The following is a 21,155-nucleotide window of genomic DNA, read 5'->3' as shown; positions in this document are numbered from 1 at the left end:
CAAAAGCATGACATACTTATGGTTACACAATCAAATGTTTTATGCCTAACATACATGTAAATCAACTTTAACCCTCAGAAATTTAGTAACGTATTGTCGTTATTAGTAATGCCTGCACTAGTAACCCAAAAAGAGGATACGTTAATTCTTGTCTCCCTGCCTTGAAATTTCTCATGTTTTTCAGCTTTTGAAACTATTATACTGGGAACAAATACAACACTGCATTTTATTTTGTGGGATATCCATGAATTTTCTGGGATACCCATGAAATCTTCTCAAATCAATGATTTCTCCTTTGTTGTCATCAATATGCACTACATGTACTATTGCATTTAGCACAGCTCTTTCTTACTCACACCAAACAAATGATAGAGATCAAATGAAATAGCCAAATTTCATGCATTGTTTGGTGTTGCAGAATAACCAGATTACGTATATGCTATTCACTACAAACTGACAGCCAAAACTATGTATACATCTCAGTCTATTGGTCCATCCCACAGTCTGGCCCTACTGTTGTCCTCAGACTCTCAGGACGTCATGGAATTTTAACAACAGAAGGGTGTCCACATTGCTGAATGTGCCATGAGTAATGCTTTGCAAACAATACATTGAGAAGTTCTGGAGTGTCTTGCGACATGCTCTGTGTGAAGTCAGTAACATCCACAAGATGCAATTTGTTAAACTTAAAATTAGGACCAGTATACTTGTACAGCACTGACAGTATTTCTCATGATAAGACAGAAATGCTCGCTAGTCAAAATATAAATGTCAAGGTATGAGAAAGCTCACCATCAAGATTTACCTGCTGCAACTTACACATATCCCAGTTCTGCTCACGAATGGCATGCCTAGCTGTACAAGATTGAGCTATAATGACCAATTTTCTGCCAATGTTCAGTTCATGCAACTGTTATGTCACATTTTCAAAATATACAGGTCACCTTCACAATGCTAAAGTGATAACAGTTAATAGTGGTTCAAAGTCTTATGTTAGTAAAGTAAAACTGTCACCAACCCATATGTAGGTTTAAATACAGCAGTATTTTCCTATGCATCACCCAAATTGGAGGTAGTATATTTCTGCACTCTCCCCAACATTCTAAGTCAATTTACCTGACCAGTTATGGCACGACCTACAGTTTAACATGGGCTTAGAACCATCATACAAATCTCTCTCATTAACCAATCACCAGGTGAATGAAGTAGTGCTAGAGAAAAAAATCCTAGGACTCACTGAGCACTGATCCCTGGACCTTTGGATATGTAGTCCAACATTTTTCCACTATTGGTACAGGATATCCTGTTAATGATACAAAAAAAGCTCGGAATGTGCATTAAGATATATGAACAGTTAATTATCAATAAACAAAATGTGTATCAAATGCTACGAACAATTAAAAATAAGTTTTGAACATTAAGCACTGTAGTGAAACATACGGTGGAACAATGAAATGATCTGTAAAATGCACAGTAACTAACCAATCTTCTTTATAGCAATAATCTTCACAATTTTTACTTTTGACTGGGTCTCAAATCAAACAAAATTAAGATTAATAAGGCATGGCATGATGTAAACAATATTGTACCATGGATATCTGCTCTCTGTTAACTAATGCTCTAACAATCTTTTTCTGTATCCAGCATAAACATGTCAACTCCATGGAAGTCGAACACAATGAAACGATTTACATTAAATACATTAACAAGAATTACATTTCAACATGCTGTAGTTAGTTCTTGTACAATACACAAAAATGCACATACCCATTAAAAGACAGGCACAGTCAATAATTTTGCTGTTGTTAACAGCATACATAGTTCTGGTATTAACATAGTTGAGGACACTGGACTGAGGACCTGAAGATTGCTAACGTTTTCTTTTGCTGACTAACCTATTTCTGTTCAGAGAATGTTTTGTTTATGTAAAAACACTAAGTGACAGATCACTCTACAGGGTATTACAAAAAGGTACAGCCAAACTTTCAGGAAACATTCCTCACACACCAAGAAAGAAAATATGTTATGTGGACATGTGTCCAGAAACACTTACTTTCCATGTTAGAGCTCATTTTATTACTTTTCTTCAAATCACATTAATCATGGAATGGAAACACACAGCAACAGAACATACCAGTGTGACTTCAAACACTTTGTTACAGGAAATGTTCAAAATGTCCTCCGTTAGCGAGGATACATGCATCCACCCTCCATCGCATGGAATCCCTGATGCGCTGATGCAGCCCTGGAGAATGTCGTATTGTATCACAGCCGTCCACAATACGAGCACGAAGAGTCTCTACATTTGGTACCGGGGTTGCGTAGGCAAGAGCTTTCAAATGCCCCCATAAAGAGAATTGAGGTCAGGAGAGCGTGAAGGCCATGGAATTGGTCCGCCTCTACCAATCCATGGGTCACCGAATCTGTTGTTGAGAAGCACTGAAATGTGCAGGAGCTCCATCGTGCATGAACCACATGTTGTGTCGTACTTGTAAAGGCACATGTTCTAGCAGCACGGGTAGAGAATCCCGTATGAAATCATGGCGGTGAATCGAGGAAGTACAGTACATACTGACGAAACTAAAATGAGCTCTAACATGGAAATTAAGCGTTTCCGGACACATGTCCACATAACATCTTTTCTTTATCTGTGTGTGAGGAATGTTTCCTGAAAATTTGGCCGTACCTTTTTGTAACACCCTGCATATTGAATTGCACAGATAACTGTTGGAATCAATGTTACACTGCATCCAGAGGTTGAGGGACACTCCACAGAAGAAGTAAGATGAAAATATCATTCCAGAATCTATTATTTTAAACATAGTGTACACCTAATTGAGTCTAAAACTATCATTTGTTTGTAATTTATGCTGAAGACTCGGCAGAGTCTCATTATAAAGAACATTTCCACGTATACAGATCCTCTGTACCCAGTTCTTAGACTGCATTTTTTCACATACACAATTCTGTACTAAGAATGTTAAGTGCTGATGATACACATTATTATAGAGACTGTAAATAAAATTGCTCACTCCTTATGCACCTGAACTGATATCAGTATTTTGTGGTGCAACAAATCTGTGATCTGGGTGAAACACCAGGTACCTTGGTCCTGGTCAGAGATAAAGCTTGTTGCACCAGTTCAAGCTCCTCAAAAAGTCACATCACTTCAGTCCCATATACCCCCTTTCCCACAGTGTCATATTTGCAGAAATGCTCTCCCACAGAGCATACGACTTGCCACAATGAATCAGGTGGAAAACTTTTATAAGAAGTATATGCCTAGAACAGAGAGTAGCATTGATGTGCAGAAAATCATATAGCTTTAGCAATATGACAACACACAAATATAGTACTATTTCTGGAAGAATTTAGTGACTTCCTTCCTGGACACTGTTTGTGTGTGCTCAGATGTTTATAACACAGATTATAAAGCACAAATAAATAATTCTCAGATTACATTCACAGTGGAACTAAAGTCATTGTGCATTTAAAATTGTTCATAAATGAATGTGGAGAGCAAGTAGAGGAGTAAAGCAAGCACAATTTCACCACTGATTTTGAACACTTTGTCAAAGAACCAAGAGTGTGAGTAAGTAAAGGAGACATAACTAATCAACCAATCAAGATGCTTCCAAATGAAGTAATATTCACCAGCTTGGAAAGTTTTCAACAGGAAGCAACACAAGAACTAAAAGTAGGAATGGTTTTTAGAAATCTAACAATACGCATATGAGAAAGGAATTAATAACTGACAGAAATTGAAAGTGTTACATCACAAATATCTAGACCAAACACTACCAGATTTATACTGCATCCCTAGGTAAGCTCATCTTCAGTACAGAAAACAAGCCTTTCCTACAAATGAGGAATGGTGTGAGTACCTGATGGCTTATTGGTTTTGTCCACATTACTGGAACTCTGCACGTGAAGATCTTAACACAGCACACAGTGTTCACCACCTTTCAGACTTCTAGAAATGTCAGACGATAGATGTAGTGAGATTATACTGACAGATTGCATGCACACTTGGCTGCAGTGCAATAACATCAAATTGAGTGGTGACAAGATGGACTCTGGACAATTGTGGTAAGAAGTGTATGCTTGGGTCCTTTCAGGACTACACAACAATCATAGGATTGTTCAACTGGCTTTGGTGAACACACAAATGTCAACAGCTGAAATCCAGAAATATTACAGGCAAAGTGTCACCTTGAACTGTCAGTAGCAGATAAATGGAAGCTCGGTAGAGATCTCGAGCTATCTACGTCTACATGGTTACTCTGCAATTCACACTGAAGTGCCTGGCAGAGGGTTCATAGAAGCATTTTCATACTACCTCTCTACCATTCCACTCTCGAACGGCACGTGGGAAAAAGGAACACCAAAATCTTTCCATTCGAACACTGATTTCTTTTATTTTATTATGATGATCATTTCTCCCTGCGTAGATGGGTGTTAACAAAATATTTTCACACTCGGAAGCGAAAGTTGGTGATTGAAATTTCATAAATAGATCTCACCACAAAGAAAACTGGCTTTGTTTCAGTAAATGCCACCCCAACTTGCGGATCATATCAGTGACACTCTCACCCCTATTGCGCAATAACACTAAACAAGCTGCCCTTCTTTGCACTTTTTCGATGTCCTCCGTCAATCCTACCTGGTAAGGATCCCACACATTGCAGCAATATTCCAGCAGAGGATGGACACATGTAATGTAGGCTGTCTCTTTAGTGGGTTTATCGCATCTTCTAAGTGTTCTGCCAACAAACCGCAGCCTTTGTTTCACCTTCCCCACAATATTATCTATGTGGTCTTTCCAATTTAAGTTGCTCGTAATTGTAATTCCTAGGTATTTAGTTGAATTGACAGCCCTTATATTTGTGCGATTTATCGTATACCCGAAATTTATCAGATTTCTTTTAGTACCCATGTGGATGTGCCAATTGCCACTTTTCGCACCATACAGAAATTCTCTCTAGATCATTTTGTAATTGGAATTGATCGTCTGATGATTTTACTACACAGTAAATTACAGCGTCATCTGCAAACAGTGTAAGGGGGCTGCTCAGATTATCACCTAGATCATTTACGTAAATCAGGAACAGCAGATGGCCCATGACACTTGTTCTACTCGATGATTTACCGTATATCACTACGAACTGTGACCTCTCTGAGAGGAAATCATGAATCCAGTCACACAACTGAGACGATACTCCACTCCATATGCATGCAATTTGATTAATAGTTGCTTGTGAGGAATGTTATCAAAAGCCTTCTGGAAATGTAGGAATATGGAATCGATCTGGGACCCCTTGTCGACAGCACTCGTTACTTCATGGGAATAAAGAGCCAGCTGTGTTGCGCAAAAGCTATATTTTCTGAATCCATGTTGGTTATGTATCAATAAGTCATTTTCTTCAAGGTGATTCATAATGGTCGACTAAAGTATATGCTCCAAAATCCTACTGCAAATTGAGGTCAGTGATATGGGTCTCTAATTCAATGAGTTACTCCTATTTCCTTTCTTGAATATTGGTGTGACCTGAGCTACTTTCCAGTCTTTAAGAACAGACCTTTCGTCAAGTGAGCGGTTATACATGATTACTAAGAAAGGCACTATTGTGTCTGCATACTCTGAAAGGAACCTGATTGGTATACCATCTGGACTAGATGATGTGCCTTTCTTAAGTGATTTGAGTTGTTTCACAACACCTAAGATATCTACTTTTCTGTCACTCATGCTAACAGCTGTTCTGGTTTCGAATTCTGGAATATTTACTTCGTCTTCTTTCATGAAGGAATTATGGAAAACTGTATTTAGTAGCTCAGCTCTAGTGGCACCATCATTGGTAACATTTCTATCGCTATCGTGCAGTGACAGTATTGACTGTTTTTTGCCACTGGTGTACTTTACATATGACCAGAATCTCTTTGGGTTTTCTACTATATTTTAAGATGTATGTTTCATTGTGGAAACTATTAAAAGCATCTCGCACTGACATCCGCACTAAATTTCGAGCTTCCGTGAAACTTTGCAATTTTGTGTTGTTCTGAATTTGGCATGCTTTTTTCGTTGATTCCACAACAGTGTTCTGATGTGTTTTGTGTACCACGGTGGATCAGTCCCGTCTCTTATTAACTTATGCAGTATGAATCTATCTACTGCTGTCGATACTGTATCTCTGAATTTGAGCCATATCCAGTCTACAGTTACATAATTAGCTTGGAAGGAATGGAGACTCTCTTTAGGAAAGCATCAAGCAAATTTTTATTAGCTGTTTTAAATAGATATATTTTGTGTTTATTTTTAGTGGTTTGTCTGTAATGTGTCGTTTGCTGCTGATACCCTACTACAGACTTGCCAAAGTCAATCAGACATCAAATGGCATTCTGTGATGTTCAGCCATCAGTCTTGCATCTGTTTGTTGGGGTCAAATTGACTGCGATGTGTCAACAGATGACTGGTGAAAGGCCATAGGAAGTAGCGATTCTCAAGGCACGTACCTCTCCGACTCCTGGAATCATGGGGTGGGAAGCTATAGTGTATGATAATACAACTGATCTGCTAATTGTTAGAGGGAGCCCGATTGGTCACCAAGATATGGCAAGAATGGTGAACTCTTGTTGTTGTACTCTTTGTGACCTGGGTACCAAATGGTATGTTCCAGCAGGGTAATGTTAAGAACCTACACAGCACCTCACATCACAAACACCTGCATGATCCTCTGATACATCATCCATTAGAACCTGTCTGGAATTCACTTTCACACCAACTTCCAGTCAGCAGTCTCCACAAAACGACATAGCATGTCTTTCGTACGTGGCAAGAAATTCCTTAGAATGATATTCCTAGGCAGTTTTTTTCCATGCCGCAATGAACAGAAGAGAGTATTTGTTCCTGTGGGGGGTGACACCTCATATTGATGTAGATGCTCAGTTTTGAATGGAACGAAAGTTTTATCATTTAATAACTGTTATGTGATGACAAAGAGAAAAATAATTACATCCAGAATATGTTTGAGACCAACAGCCATGTGACCAACTGCAAATAGATGAGTGCTTCAAAACTCTGTGTGTCAATCCATGTTAATCTGGATGGCCAAATCAAAAAAGTGTGTGTGTGTTTTGTGTACTCCACACACATCAATCAACAAATACGAGGAAGTGTCTTTCACAGTGCTAGGAAATGCTAAGGATGTTGAAAATAAAATACTGTACTTACGTTAAAGAAATTGTAATGCAAGATACCAACTGACTTTTTATTACTATATGTTCAGTACACCCGCTCATCAGCCTGACTATCATACCTATGAGCAGAAAAGTGTTTATATTAATTTTTGGGATCATTAAAGTTGTAGACTATGTGGAGGGAGATAAGTCTAGAGAACACAACTCCACTGGTACAAAAAGAAGTGTCCATTTAATAGTTATTAAACCTTTTATAAAGATATGTCTATGTCCAGGCATTTATCCGACATTGAAATATCTATGCATACTGGCCACACATAAGCACTGATTATTCATCAACTTCTGGGCTGAAAGTAGTGAAGTAATTTCCTATCATCGTCATCTTTTGCATCTGATTCTACAAAGTTCAGTCATTAATGCAAAAGCCAAAAGTAAAGGGCTCTTTCCTGTGGAAAAGGCATTTAATAAGTGTACAATGAGAAAAAGGAAGGGTGGGGGGGGGGGGTCTACACCTTATGAATATTAGAAAATAATTCTTTCAATGGATCATTATTAACGACACTGATGTGAGAGTGTGCGTAAGTCTCCTGTAATACCATGGAAACTGAACTTTCTCTGTAAAACTTTAGGTAATGTGGTTTTATTTCTGTAATACTTCAGAATCTGTCCAATTTTGTATAACAAAACCACACCAACACACTATACAACTATTTCTAAAGCACATGTTTCTGAAAGAGTTAAGATACTGAACCTTCTTTTGCCTTTTGCTTTTACAACAATGCCTTCATGTCAAATGTAAAAAGAAAATATACCTTGAGGATACTGCTGACCCTGTGGCGCATAAGGACCCATTTGTTGGCCAGGAAGTTTATATCCATGCAGATGTGATGGAGGAGCCAATGGTTGCTGATAGTTCCCTTGAGCTGCCATCGGTGAATGACTCATACGAGTAGGTCCACTTCCATCAGACTGCCCGCTCGAAGGCCGAGGAGGCATCGGAATGTTTTGTTGGCCTGCAAAAAAGATATTCCAAATCATTAAAATACTAGATAACATCTGATAATACTTGAGATACAAATCCTGTACAAGGGTAATGGTAAATGTTACAGTAGGACATAACAGCAAAGGGAGAGAGGGAACTGGGCTTGGGGTGGAGAAAGAACCCCTAGAATGTTTAATCACAATAAAAGGGTATATTATTAAGGCACCTGTGGAAGCAACCAACTGCTTGGAAAGGTGGCCACTACCGTGTTAGCAGGTCAGGCACTACTGAGCAAGATAGTGAAGTGACAGTGCTCCATCACTCATCCTTCTGCATCTGGAGCACCATGTGATCCTGTATCACACCCCCCATTGACCAGGGACTGTGAACAAAACCCATCTAGGGCAGTCTTACAATGCGAACAACAACAGGTCAGCAACACATCTGAAGCCATGCGCAGGCTTTGAGTGGTCTGAACAGAGTCTCAGCTCACAGCATACAAAGGAAAGTTGTCAATTAATTAATTAATTTTTTAATTTACTGCCCCTTCCCCCTCCAAGCATGTGGTTCCTGTACCAAATATTGTTATCACTGTCTGCCATGCATCAACAGAAAATTCAGTTCTGTTCTGTGGAAAGTGTAACGATAAAATGAAAGATGAAATTATTTTTGAGCACTACAAACCAAGGTCATCAGTGCCCCTTTCTTAATGGGATGAATGTACATGAAATTCAAAAATTAAAAGCATATGCTTTGTCAATGTTTTGTTTTTGAAACTGACAAAAATAAGTTTTGTAGTTAAATAGTATCTTTAAAATTACAATTATCGAGATGTACATGTCTGCCTCTAGAGTGATAATGAAACTTACCACAAATATCATTTATTATCAACCACACTTCGACAGTCTCATACAACCTGCCTTATATCCCAAAACAATTTTACGAGCATGTGTCCTGGACCTGACACACAAAAATATCTACAAGAATCCCACTTTTTGCTGGCGTACCTAGCCAATGACTGTAAAGGTTTGCACAGAAAAACCAAACCAGAGTCTTTAAAAATGAGTGTCGTGAAAAGAGGATGTATGTTTCCAACTACAGTTACAGAAAGCAGACTCTACAAAGCTGATCGAATTTTCTCATTATGAGAATACTGAATGGCGATCTGTTTTAATTGTTAAAAACCATTCAAAAGTCAAGATGGCATAAAATATTTTTATTCAAGACAACCCATATCAATAGTCTTAGTTATTATCCACACGTCTTAAACATTTTCTTGTAGTAAATCATGTTCATTTCATGCTGACATAATGCACAGGATGTAAGTGCGATTTTAAATATTTTAGTGATGACAGTCAGTTATAATGTGCTGAGTTTTATCCACTAGACAATTCAGAGGCTAGGTAACTGCACTGGTTAAAGCAGTGTTACACAAAGAATGAATGAGTGAGTGAGTTAGTAAGAGACTAGTTAGATAGTTTTTAAACTGGCCAGTACACCACCAGAGTTTAAGAAGAGTCCTCAGTGAATTGAGGAGGCCGATGGTAGTAAAATAGAGCGGGTGCCATATTTCATTTCTCACCTAGGGCAGCAAAACCCCTAGCAGCAGGCTGGATAATATGACACAACGAGAAATGAAGGGGAATTAAAGGGAACAAAAATGAAAAGTGGAATAAAAAGTCCAATTAAGAACTATGAGCAAAGCAGGAAAAATATTCTACTACATTTTTATCTTCATTCTCTTTCTGGTTTTTTCACCTCTACCTTTCTGCTTTCCTCCTAGTTCATAACTGCACTTTTAATTAGGCCTACATTTTTTCATATTTGTTCCCCTTACTTCATCTTTAGTTCTCACTCTGTCATATCATCTGTGGATTGAAGCTGGCACAATCCTTCTCAATGTACTACCATTTACCTCGTATTGTCTATTGTCTTTGACCCCCCCCCCCCCCCCCCCCACTTCCGGCATTTGCCTCATCCATGTTACAGGTAAGTCCATCTCAACCAGAAGTCTGAGTGACGTGTCGTTTCTTCCAACTTTCCCCAAACCATATGTTTTTTCTCCATGAGAAAAAACTAACAGTACTAAGTTAGGTATCTTTTTTACGTGTGTCTAACAGCAGTAATAGAAATTTCACCTCTTTAAGGTAAGTACTATTCGCGTAAACTAAGTTTGACACTCCTCGCGGTTAGCTGATGGAAGGGACTGTAAATACATTTCCCCTTTACAGACGTTCCCATCAGCCACCGCACTGGGTGTACACTTAGTTTGTGCGAATAATGATGATCAATGGGCTATTCTGTCTCCTAATTTTATTGTTTACTGTAGAGAATTTTCGTCATTTGGCAGTCTCTTTGTGTTCAGTACTTTTTCGAATAGGAGTTTTCTTTCTTCTTTGGCGCATATTTCCCTGGCCGGCTATGTTTTGTTTGTATTCGGCAATTTTCTTTTTTTCATGTTTTGTGGCGTCTTTTCATGTTCTGTGAACATATTCTCAATTTGATTTTTTATTTTTGCAATATATGCTCTTCGGCAATCTCTCTTTTTCTATGTTCATTGACCTTCCTTTCACTGTTTGACGATCTACTTAAACTGCACGGTCTTTTCTCTCTTTTCATATCATTCTTCCTTGTTCGTCGACCACAGTTTTCTTCCAATTGGCGATCCTACCCTGTCTCCTTGATGTCTTATTTACTGTTTACAGATCTTTAGTATATTTCCAATGGCTATTTCTTGTTGTAAAATTATTTTACTGTCAATCATTATCAGCACATTTTCCCAGTGGCCAATTTGCGTCTTTAACTCCTCACCTTGTTTTACACGTATTTCTCTTTCCTAGAGCTATTTTCACCAGTTCCAACCATCCCCCTTTTTTTCCAATAATCGTTCTATACCTCAATACCTCCACTCCTGCCGAGAACAGCCAGCTACCAGTCTCACATACTTTTCCTCAAGTCCTTCCTTTGCTATTCCTCTGGAACTTGCAAGTTCCAATCTCTTGGAGCAACTCATCTTTCCATAATTCCCTCAATAAATTGTAAACTAATTAAACCTTGGCACATATTCATTTTGCCCCTAACCCATAAAAATGGTCTGCACCACTCACCTTTCTCAACAACTGCTGTTTCTGTTTAACTCACCTCCCCCCCTTCAGAATAACTGTCCACAACCCACTACCACTTACTCCAGACTAACCACTAGTAAATCTTTTATCATCAAAGGTAGAGCAAAATGTGAAACACATTTGTTGTTTACCAACACAAGTTAACTGCACAGCTTTTTATACCGGATACACGTCTCTTGTCATATTGTGACTAACTGAAATTTCAATTACGATAAGTTTGTTTGCGTAGCCATCCTCCGCAGCAACTTTATTTATTTTTCCAGATGCATTTCGTCTATTTCTTATTCTAAGGCATTCTAAGGCATTTCCAGCGGGATAGTTTGCTGGGATCTGCGTTTCCTCTCACCTGGTCTGGAGGTTGCACTACCACTTTATTTCCAAACCACATGTACAATTTTGTATTCCAAACTTTTTCACACTGTTCACCACATTTCTCCCTTTTTTTTGTGGTGTAATATTATTCTTTAGCTGTTAGTTATAGCTATTTGTTCGAACACTGTGCTTTTAACAACATTTTAAAAGCACAGTGTTTGAACAAATAGCTATAACTAATGGCTAAACAATAATAGTACACCACAAAAAAGGAGAAATGTGGTGAACAGTGGGAAAAACTTCGGAATACAAAATTGTACGTGTGGTTCGGAAATAAAGTGGTAGTGGGACCTCCAGAGCGGAGGAGAGGAAAAACAGATCCCAGCAAACTATGCCACTGAAGATGCCTTAGAATAAGAAAAAGGCAAAATGCATCTGGAGAAAAAATGAAGTTGCAGCAAGAAAAGGCGGTTTTATTTACAAAACAAATATTCCCATTATGATGCTCATTGCACTTCTGTCATCTCGCAAGTAGGTTATTTGAAAACAGTGCTGTGTAAATGTGAGGAACAGATTCCATTGTGAAGTCATAGAGAATAAAGCAGCAACATTCTGTGTGTTATGCCATAACTTTTATACATTTCTTCACTGTGCTATGCCACAAATTCTCATTGATGTACATTTTTCTCATGTTGACATTGCGATGATGGTCCTTCAATAGGCAGATAACCTCTGAAGTTAAATCTGTGTTTTGAAATGTAAATTAGCTAGTAAAGGAAATGTTTGTCAAGACAATAGATGGGTTGTTTTGTTAATTTCATCACACACTCCCTCAGTTTGCCTAGAAAGCCACTATGGCTACTACAAAAAAAAAAAAAATTATATATAATAATAATCTCTTATCTGGTTCCAGGCCCTTACTGCTGATGCTATACTTAAGGATTATAAGAACTTTTGTGCCATTAATGTCGAATGTTGAATGGGTTTTAGTAACATACTTTCGTGTAAATGGCTTTTATTTATACATATATACAAGAGTGTTTCACAATTCCTATTCCAGGTTTCTAAGCATTGTAGAGTAGGTTTAGTAGAGAGCTCAAGTTTTGATAAGGAACCCATCTCCATAAATGTACCATTTGGATATCAGATAAGTTTGAATTTTGGATCAGTTTTGAACCACATCACAGTACACACAGTCTCTGTTGTAATTATGACATCACAAGTTACTTTTGTCCATCTACAACAAGACCTGCTAGAGAGTGGTATAGTCCCAACTACGAGGGTTGACTGTTTTGCTCAACGGATGCTCACCACGTTCTTTAATTTGAAAAGGACATCATTTGATACATAAAAGAGAACAAGACAACAAGTACTCAAAACACTGCCCAGGCCACGGCCTCCAGTAGAACATACTGCTAACAGTTCACAGTCTCTGTTGTGTGTGCGCGTCGTGATTCATGAGATTTGAAAATAGTCTCATCTCCAAAATTATTTTGCATCTGGAAGAGACATTTACAGACATGGGTTACTTACCAAACTTTATCTACTGTCCCTCTACAACGCCTAGAACTCAGAAATTGGTATTATGAAACACTTTAATGAACATATGATTACGGCTAAAAGGCAGATTATTACCGAGACCCACAGGTCAGTTATTCCCTATGTGAGGGAACATGCTTTGTGCATTTGTTCATGTATTTTTTGTTCGTTTGTATTAAAGCGGACAAATGAAAATGCAGACAGTTGCACAACCACAAACTTGACAACTAGGGAATACTAACACATATAAGATACACTGCTTCCACTGACACACAGTGGACTCACGCTGGCAAACTTTGCTAGAGTTCCCTGTCGCACATGACCTTATTTTCATTTGATAGTGGTACCAGAACTTATACAATTCATCAGCCAGACTATACAACTGCATTGCATAGGCTGGTCTAAGCAAACAAAAAATAAAATAAAAACTACGAAATACAATCATATACTTATTTACTTGAGACTAATTACAAAAATGAACAGCAATTTGGAATTCTGATATTAGTTTCAACTTCTGTTTGCAACCCAACCATAGCCCTAGCCACTCCAAAAAGAAGAGGGCAGGTGGCTGGAGAACCATATGCCATGTTGCCGTAAGGAATTGGGGAAATATACCCCACGCCTCTACAGTAATGTATTCTTAGACTGTGATACTGTTCAAGAACACACCTCATCCATGTCACAATAGATTTAGATAAACAGTTTCCTATGAGTGTTTGTCACTATCTGGTTGCAGGGATCAGCGTTTATATGGCAAATCCAAAGTTCAAAGGTTTGATTTCAGTTCAGTTTTAGAGATTCCCCCTAGCAATCTATGTGATGTGTGTTTCTGAGAATGGTTTGTCTATGTGAAAAAAGTAAAGTCTACTGAGATCTATCTTCACCAACTGCACATCACACTGCAAATGGCTAGATGAACCACTCAGACTGGAAGGAGGCGAAGTTGTAACCCCTCTGGTAGGATCTTATGAAGTGAAGCAATGTTGTGGCCAACCAGCCTATAATCAATGGCAGTCTTACCTTGAATTTCAGGATGACACACATTGTTACAATTTTTGAACAGCAATATCTTTCTACAAACCACATTCCACAATGTTTCCCAGAATTATGTTGCAAACCAACATTGCTGATATGACCAGACAACCGAATCGTTCTGTGGTAGTAGTCTTCTTATGAATAGGAGCTTTTTTGTGCTATATTTTAATTAAATGTGTCTATATTGCACAAGATGAATGGCAACCAGAAATGGGGTGGCTCCAAAAAAGATTTTAATCATGCAGCCTTATGACTTCAATCGTTCCACCTACTTTTCAGCACCAGTAGTAATAATAGCAGTCCTCAGCAGTTACTTTTAACACAATAGTATATAGAATGAAATTTTTACTCTACCGTGGAGCGTACACTCATGTGAAACTTCCTGGTATATTAAAACTGTGTGCTGGACCGAGACTCAAACTAGGGACCTTTGCCTATCGTGGACAAGTGCTCCGCCATCTGAGCTACCCAAGCATGAATCATGACCTGTCCTCACAGCTTTAATTCCACCAGTACACAGTTTTAATCTGCCAGGATATTTCACAACACTATACACTCAACATGATCCAACTGCAAGTGGTAAGCCTTGCCTGCCTGTAGTTGCCACAGCCACTTGTGAAGGAATGTTTGGCTCAACACAAAATCCAATCTACAGACTGGCTAAGATTTCAAATTCACAAAGTATTTTTGGTGGTGAAAGGTCACATTATGTTGCAGATAAATGAAAAGAATTATTACTATGTCAAGTTGTTTACTGATAATTCAAAGGAAGAAAGTGGAAAGGGATGTATGAAAAAGACACCATAGATGAAAAATACACATCTTTTCTTAAGTATGTTACTCCATGTTCAAGTATCTCAATGTAATAGAATGTCAAGTAATAAAATATTGAACTGTTTCCTTTTTACAAGTTCCTACTGCACGTTGAATCCAGCATCCTCCTAAGGCAAAAGAAAGTTGACATCACAGATCAGTGTACTGTACGTCAGGAAGAATGTCCAAGGCAATAAGTATAATCTGTAACTGAGGATGCATTACAAATTACTCAAAAATCCTCCAGCCTGTCATCAAAAATGTATAAAGAACGCACTACACACAAAAAATCATCATATACTGTTAAACAGAAACGTAGAAGAAATAAATCAATAAAGATCACTGAAGGGAAATCTTTAGCCTCCAAATCTGATGTAATCTCCTCAAAACGGACAGAAAGTGTAGTTACGGAAGACAAGCAATCACTTCACTCCACTCAATGGGCAGGAACCGTGTCCATGCTATACAAAGTTGGATACACATACGGACACAGCTTGCAATGCTTAAATACAGCAAATGGGATGGTCATCGAAATATTGTGCATACAATGGAATCAACAGTTGTACTGTATCTCTCCATGCTGAGAACCAATAGTGCAATGCCACTTTGCCACACCCGATAGTGACACACACACCTGTGTTCCTCTCCTCCCACATAGCTTTTCTCAATGTACAAGTATAGCACTCCAAAACTATATGCAAGTTTCATGTCTTGATTAAAATGGAAATCATTCACAGAACAGCTCTTCCCACTCATGTGAATATTTTGTTTAAACCCATCTGAAGTGTTGACTGTCATGTGTGGTTGTTACCCTTGTGTGTCAATGTACAACATAATTCATATGCTTTCTATTCCATTTTACACAGTGAATCACATCACAGTGCTTTTACTTTTTGTTTGGGATCAATGTAACAAACAGCGATTCTCGATATTCCATGAAGAAAGTATTATGACAGTAGCAGCCCAATAGACAGCGACAAAGAAAATGATCATGGAATGAGGTGTTTAGGTTATGTAAATGAGAAAAGCACTCTTAAATCCCCTGTGTTGCTGATCTTATGACACAAAGTTTCACATTTTGAATACAAGTTGGAGGTCACCATGCATCACCATTTCCAAGTAGTCATGGACACAGATACAACAAAGAGTACAGAAGGTCTTCAATGTGATCTTTACGTCACTACCTTTCTAGAGTATGTATCATCAAAATGTGCTACATTCCATTAGTTTAAAGAGGAAAATTCCTTCATAAGTTTACTCACTATCAAATGACAAAAGCTCTTAGACTGGTGATGCCTGCTTTCACTAGTAGTTTGCAGCAGAAGCAGCATATTAAGCAATGTTCTCAGATAGAAGCTTTATTTTACAATTAGCGTAGTTTGCGTAGTCATCAAGTGCTGTAAGTTGGCATGGCAATAAGGTGTCTGCATAGGAAGCCACTGGTCATTTATTCACAACTACTGAAAGGCTTTTTTCTTTCCATGTTCCCATGACAAAAAAAATCTAATGAATTTTTCATTGACAGCCACATAACAATGAACGCACGAACTTCGGGAGGTATTGTAGGAATAATAATATACAAATCATTGTCTCTCAAGCGGACACATTTAATTTTAGACTACTAACTTTCACAAAATTTTCATAAATAATGACATGATATCATCAAGAAATACAAGCTACGTATCTGGCTCAAATTTTTTTTGGTGAAAATTAGGTGTATGCTGATGGACAACATTTACCATGAAATCTGATATCATGCCTATGTAACAAGTTTCCTACAATGCTTGCACTGAATAAACACAGAAATTGAGCACAACTGCAGTGGCTCTTTGTGCCTTCCATTCACATCTCAAATAGTTATTTTCTCTGCTTTTAACAAACTGTTACCTTTAATGGAGCAATGAACAGGTAAAAATTATTTTATTAGAGGTCTGTCAGTAGATGTTCCATTAAAAATTTCACAAATTATCAATTAATAATGCCCCAGATGCTGAATCACAGTGTTGAGTATTGATGTAACACTGTGACTTTAAGGTTTTCGAGAATGTGTATACTAATCTAATCTAGACCTGCAATTCTTTGTGACATGTAAAATGTCCACCAGTCTGCATTTCTGTTGTTCATATTTAGAGCTGTTTGTGTGTAACGTTGTTACCAGGCCTGGTAAAGAACACAAGGGGCAGAAACAGCATCAGATGTTAACTGATATCTATGAAGGACACGGAGATATCACACCTGTGTGAGACATCATCATCCTCAGCACCTGACACACTTTGAAAGGGGCTTCATTGCCCATCTCTATTTGGCTGGCTGATCAAATCGTGCAACATTCAGGTTTATGAGACATCCGTGTGCGACAGTGGCCCAAGGTTGGAATCTGTGTGAATGTGAAGGCAGGCACATTCATTGTCAAGGTTCTGTTCAACCACATCTGATCACCACGAGGAAGGATTGCTGTATTGTGCACTGAGCACATTGTAACCTCTTCGATCTGTGCCTGCCATCAGAAAACAAATCATGAACCCCCTGCTACATTCTTTGGCACCTCACGCCACTGGTCCGAGGCTAGCAGTAGACAGACTAGGGAATTACCACCCCATCTGTAGACTGCTGTTACCACCACAGCACAAATGGATGTGTTTGGAGTGGTGTGACTGGGAAGAATGGACTGCTAATGAACAACATAACATTTCGTTCTGTGATGAAGCAGTTCTGCACTATCCCATATGATTGTCAGCAAGTATAATAGCAACCTGGTCCCATTCTTACAATGTTTGGGAGAAGCACAGGAGCATTACTCCCAGCATTGTGGCACGGGGAATCATCAGGTGTGACTTGAGGTCATGAACTTCCTGTGTAATTTTGAAGTACTCTCATGGCATGCAATATCCTCAGATCTGTACCCGATAGAAAGGCATGCAACCAGCTTTGATGTCAACCTTTCCCAGTGCCACTATCCTGGATAGGAAGAACCAATTAAAACAGTTCTGCACCATCTTGCCTCAGGGGAGGATGCAATGGCTTTATGACATGGTTCCCTCCTGAACCAATACACACTTAAAGACCAGAGGGCGTCCAACAATGAACTAATAAGTTGGCTAGTATTGGCAAGTTCTTGATAAATTTGACTCAATAATGCATTCACCGCAATATCATCACATATCCTCTCAACCTATGAAGTTTCATTTCGTTTCCTCCTCTCCTGGGTGCTTCACTCCCCCCCCCCCCCCCCCCCCACACACACACACACAGCTCTATGTAAAATGTTTCAAAAAGAAAATAAACTTCAGAAAAACTATAAAACTATTGGCACAATTCCCGGCCAATACCTACCTTCTGGAGGCAATATTTTCAGTACTGCCAAGAGACGTTCTTAACAGATTAAAATGCAGGAAACTCTTTTTACCTTTTGAACTATTAGACCCTCTCTTAAGGAAGAGGGAGTCTACTGGGTGTACTAAAAATTATGCCCTCCCAAAGAGGTAGGTACAGGTCAGCAGTTCTGTCATTCTGTCTCATAACAATATAAAATTATGAAGAAAAGGGAGGGAGGGAGGGGGAGAGAGGGATGGAATTGCTGGAACTTGTCACAAAACTGTGAAGTGTAACTTACATTGAATTGTGCCATAACTCTGCGTTTCAGTTACTGAGAAAAGTAAAGTGGGTCAGTTCCATACCAAATTATTTTGGAGCCTATAGTCAACTTGTGAGCTAATGGTATACAGTAAAGTTTAGAAAATAGCAACCTACTCAACTAACTGCACCAGTACTTCCATTGGAGGAATCTTAACAAAACTCGAGATTTGTTTAAGAAGAAATTACAGGTAAATATAGTGATGCAATTGGCTATGACTCTGGAAACAAATCAGTACATGTACCTTCAAACATAAAACTGAAAACCATATATGAGGTACATGACGTGTCAAACCAAGATTAACATATACCAGATGAAAAATGGGAAAAACTGTTACCAAAATGACGGCTGCTGTGTAACATAGTAGTTGCATTGAAAAATATTCAGAAAGTATCCATATCAAAAGATTTCCCACATTTAACAAAATGACAGCGAACACATAAATACAGAGCAAACACAACCAAATGAATCTCCATTAGCCACATGTTTGCGAAACATATTGGTTTTCTTTCCAAGAAGGAAAAGCTGAAACTCTGCAACAGACACATAGATGAAGTGGTCATTAAGTGGAAAATGATGATTAAACAAAAAGAACTAAGAAAATGACCATAGACTAAATGCAGTCCTACATGTAGATGACCAAACACTAATTGCAGAGACTGAAGATGACCTTCAGATGGTAATCTACAAATTGCAGCAGTAACATCAGAATACAACCTAAAATTATCTGAAGATAAAACAAAAGTGATGACATACAACCACTAAGATCAAAAGTAGCCTTTAACAGAAAATCCTTTAGGTGAGCTGAACGTTTTAAATTTTCTAGGATATGACATCACATATGAATACAATTAGGATGTGGACCAAAAATTAATAAATTCACTTTGATACGTAGAACAATTGTTGAAAATTAGCAGGATAAAGGCAAGAAATAAATACAGTTGAATTTTTACAAAAGCATAGCAATACCAATCCTACTTTTGGAAGTGAGGTACAGGCGACAGCTAGACACCAAGAATGTGGGATACAGGCTCAAGAAACGAGGTTTCTAAGAAGAATGGAAGGATGTACAGGGAAAGATTATAAAATAAATGAGGAAAGATTTTGGAATATATAACCTAAATGAAAAAAAAAAATAGGAGACAATGGAAGAACATATAGATTTTTTGGTTGGAGAAAGACTCCCAGTAAAAACTTTCAGTTATATGAGGGGCGTTCAATTCGTAGTGCGAAAGCCCCCCCCCCCCCCCCCCATCCCTCCACTCCACCCCATAAAGCAAGCTGGTTTCATTAAGGATTTGAATATACATGGTATTATTCCCCACTTTTCTGGCTGCGAAATACTTTTTCAACATAATTTCCTTTCAATGTGGCAGGTTTACGCTATCTTACTGGGAAGGCCTGTATGCCCGCATGGTACCGCTCTACTGGTCAACGCCGGAGCCATCGTCTTGCTGCAATCAATCTCGCCCCCCCCCCCCCCCCCCCCAAATCACCCATGTACTACTTCCCATGGAGTAAATTCCAGACACATGGTCTTTCATTGCTCTTTAGTGTCTTCTGTTAGGCGGCAAGGACACAATTATGTGCAGACGGCCAGCATGTAGGAGATCGGACAAGTTTGAGCGACCTCATTGCAACAATGATAGACGCTTGACCCAATGACTCGCCATGCTTTTGTTCACAGCCACGTTTCCACAGACATTCTGCAAGTGCCGATGAGTATCTGCACTGCTCCAGTTTTCCAACAGAAGAAATTCAATGACAGCTCTCTACTTGGAACACACCTCTGTTACAAATGATATTTTGAAAGCTACGTATAGCGCCGCAACATATCTGCCCCTTAAGGAAACTATAGGGGTTGGAGCAGGAATATTCTGCAATGCCCCGCAACAAATTCTATCTTTTTTCAACCAAAACTGAGCGAGAAAAAAAGTGTATTGCATTACTTATCAAATATATCTCATAAATGCGCTGGAAGATGAAATACAGGGAGCCCATATAAGAGATAAGGCATTTTACCTAATACATGAAGTGGTGAAGAAGAAGAAGAAGAAGAAGAAGAAGAAGAGTGAAAAATAACTAATTATAGGCCTATAGTGTCAGTGTGACATATCAACTGTCACCAAATCATGGTGCACAGTGTGCTCATTCGTAAAAAGTGGATCATATTGTACACTAATGTTCATGTAAACTGCAGCACCCAGAATGGACGACTGGAGTGAATTCAAATTCTGACAATAGGTACACCACACTACTAGCAATAAATAATTCCAAATGCATAAAAATGTCACTCACATAGATCCAGCAGTCTCATGTGCATTAGGGAGATTCAGTATTGTACCAAGCTCTTTCAACGAAGAAGCACTAATGGAAGGGGTAAAGTAAAAGCAAGAGCGCATATGCTTTACTGGCATAAATATGCACAATGTCAGCATACGAATGAGTTCAAATGGAGCATAACACACAGTCATTGGTAACAGGTTTGTCACATGACATTTCAGCTTGTACAAGGTGTGCT

The 21,155-nt window shown here is 38.6% G+C and overlaps 1 protein-coding gene across 1 annotated transcript in view; it reads right to left on the bottom strand.

Moving 5' to 3' along the window:
- LOC126470823 (nascent polypeptide-associated complex subunit alpha, muscle-specific form-like) overlaps positions 1-21,155 on the bottom strand; it is a 269,583-nt gene that overhangs the window by 7,591 nt on the left and 240,837 nt on the right. The window contains exon 6 of the mRNA XM_050098834.1: positions 8,007-8,207. Within this exon, the coding sequence (XP_049954791.1) occupies positions 8,007-8,207 (201 nt within the window). The remainder of the gene's footprint in view (positions 1-8,006; positions 8,208-21,155) is intronic.

Source organism: Schistocerca serialis, chromosome 3 (assembly GCF_023864345.2).
Source record: "Schistocerca serialis cubense isolate TAMUIC-IGC-003099 chromosome 3, iqSchSeri2.2, whole genome shotgun sequence".
Lineage (NCBI taxonomy): Eukaryota > Metazoa > Arthropoda > Insecta > Orthoptera > Acrididae > Schistocerca > Schistocerca serialis.
Note: the sequence above shows the minus strand (reverse complement) of the source record. Positions and strands in the feature narration are given on the sequence as shown.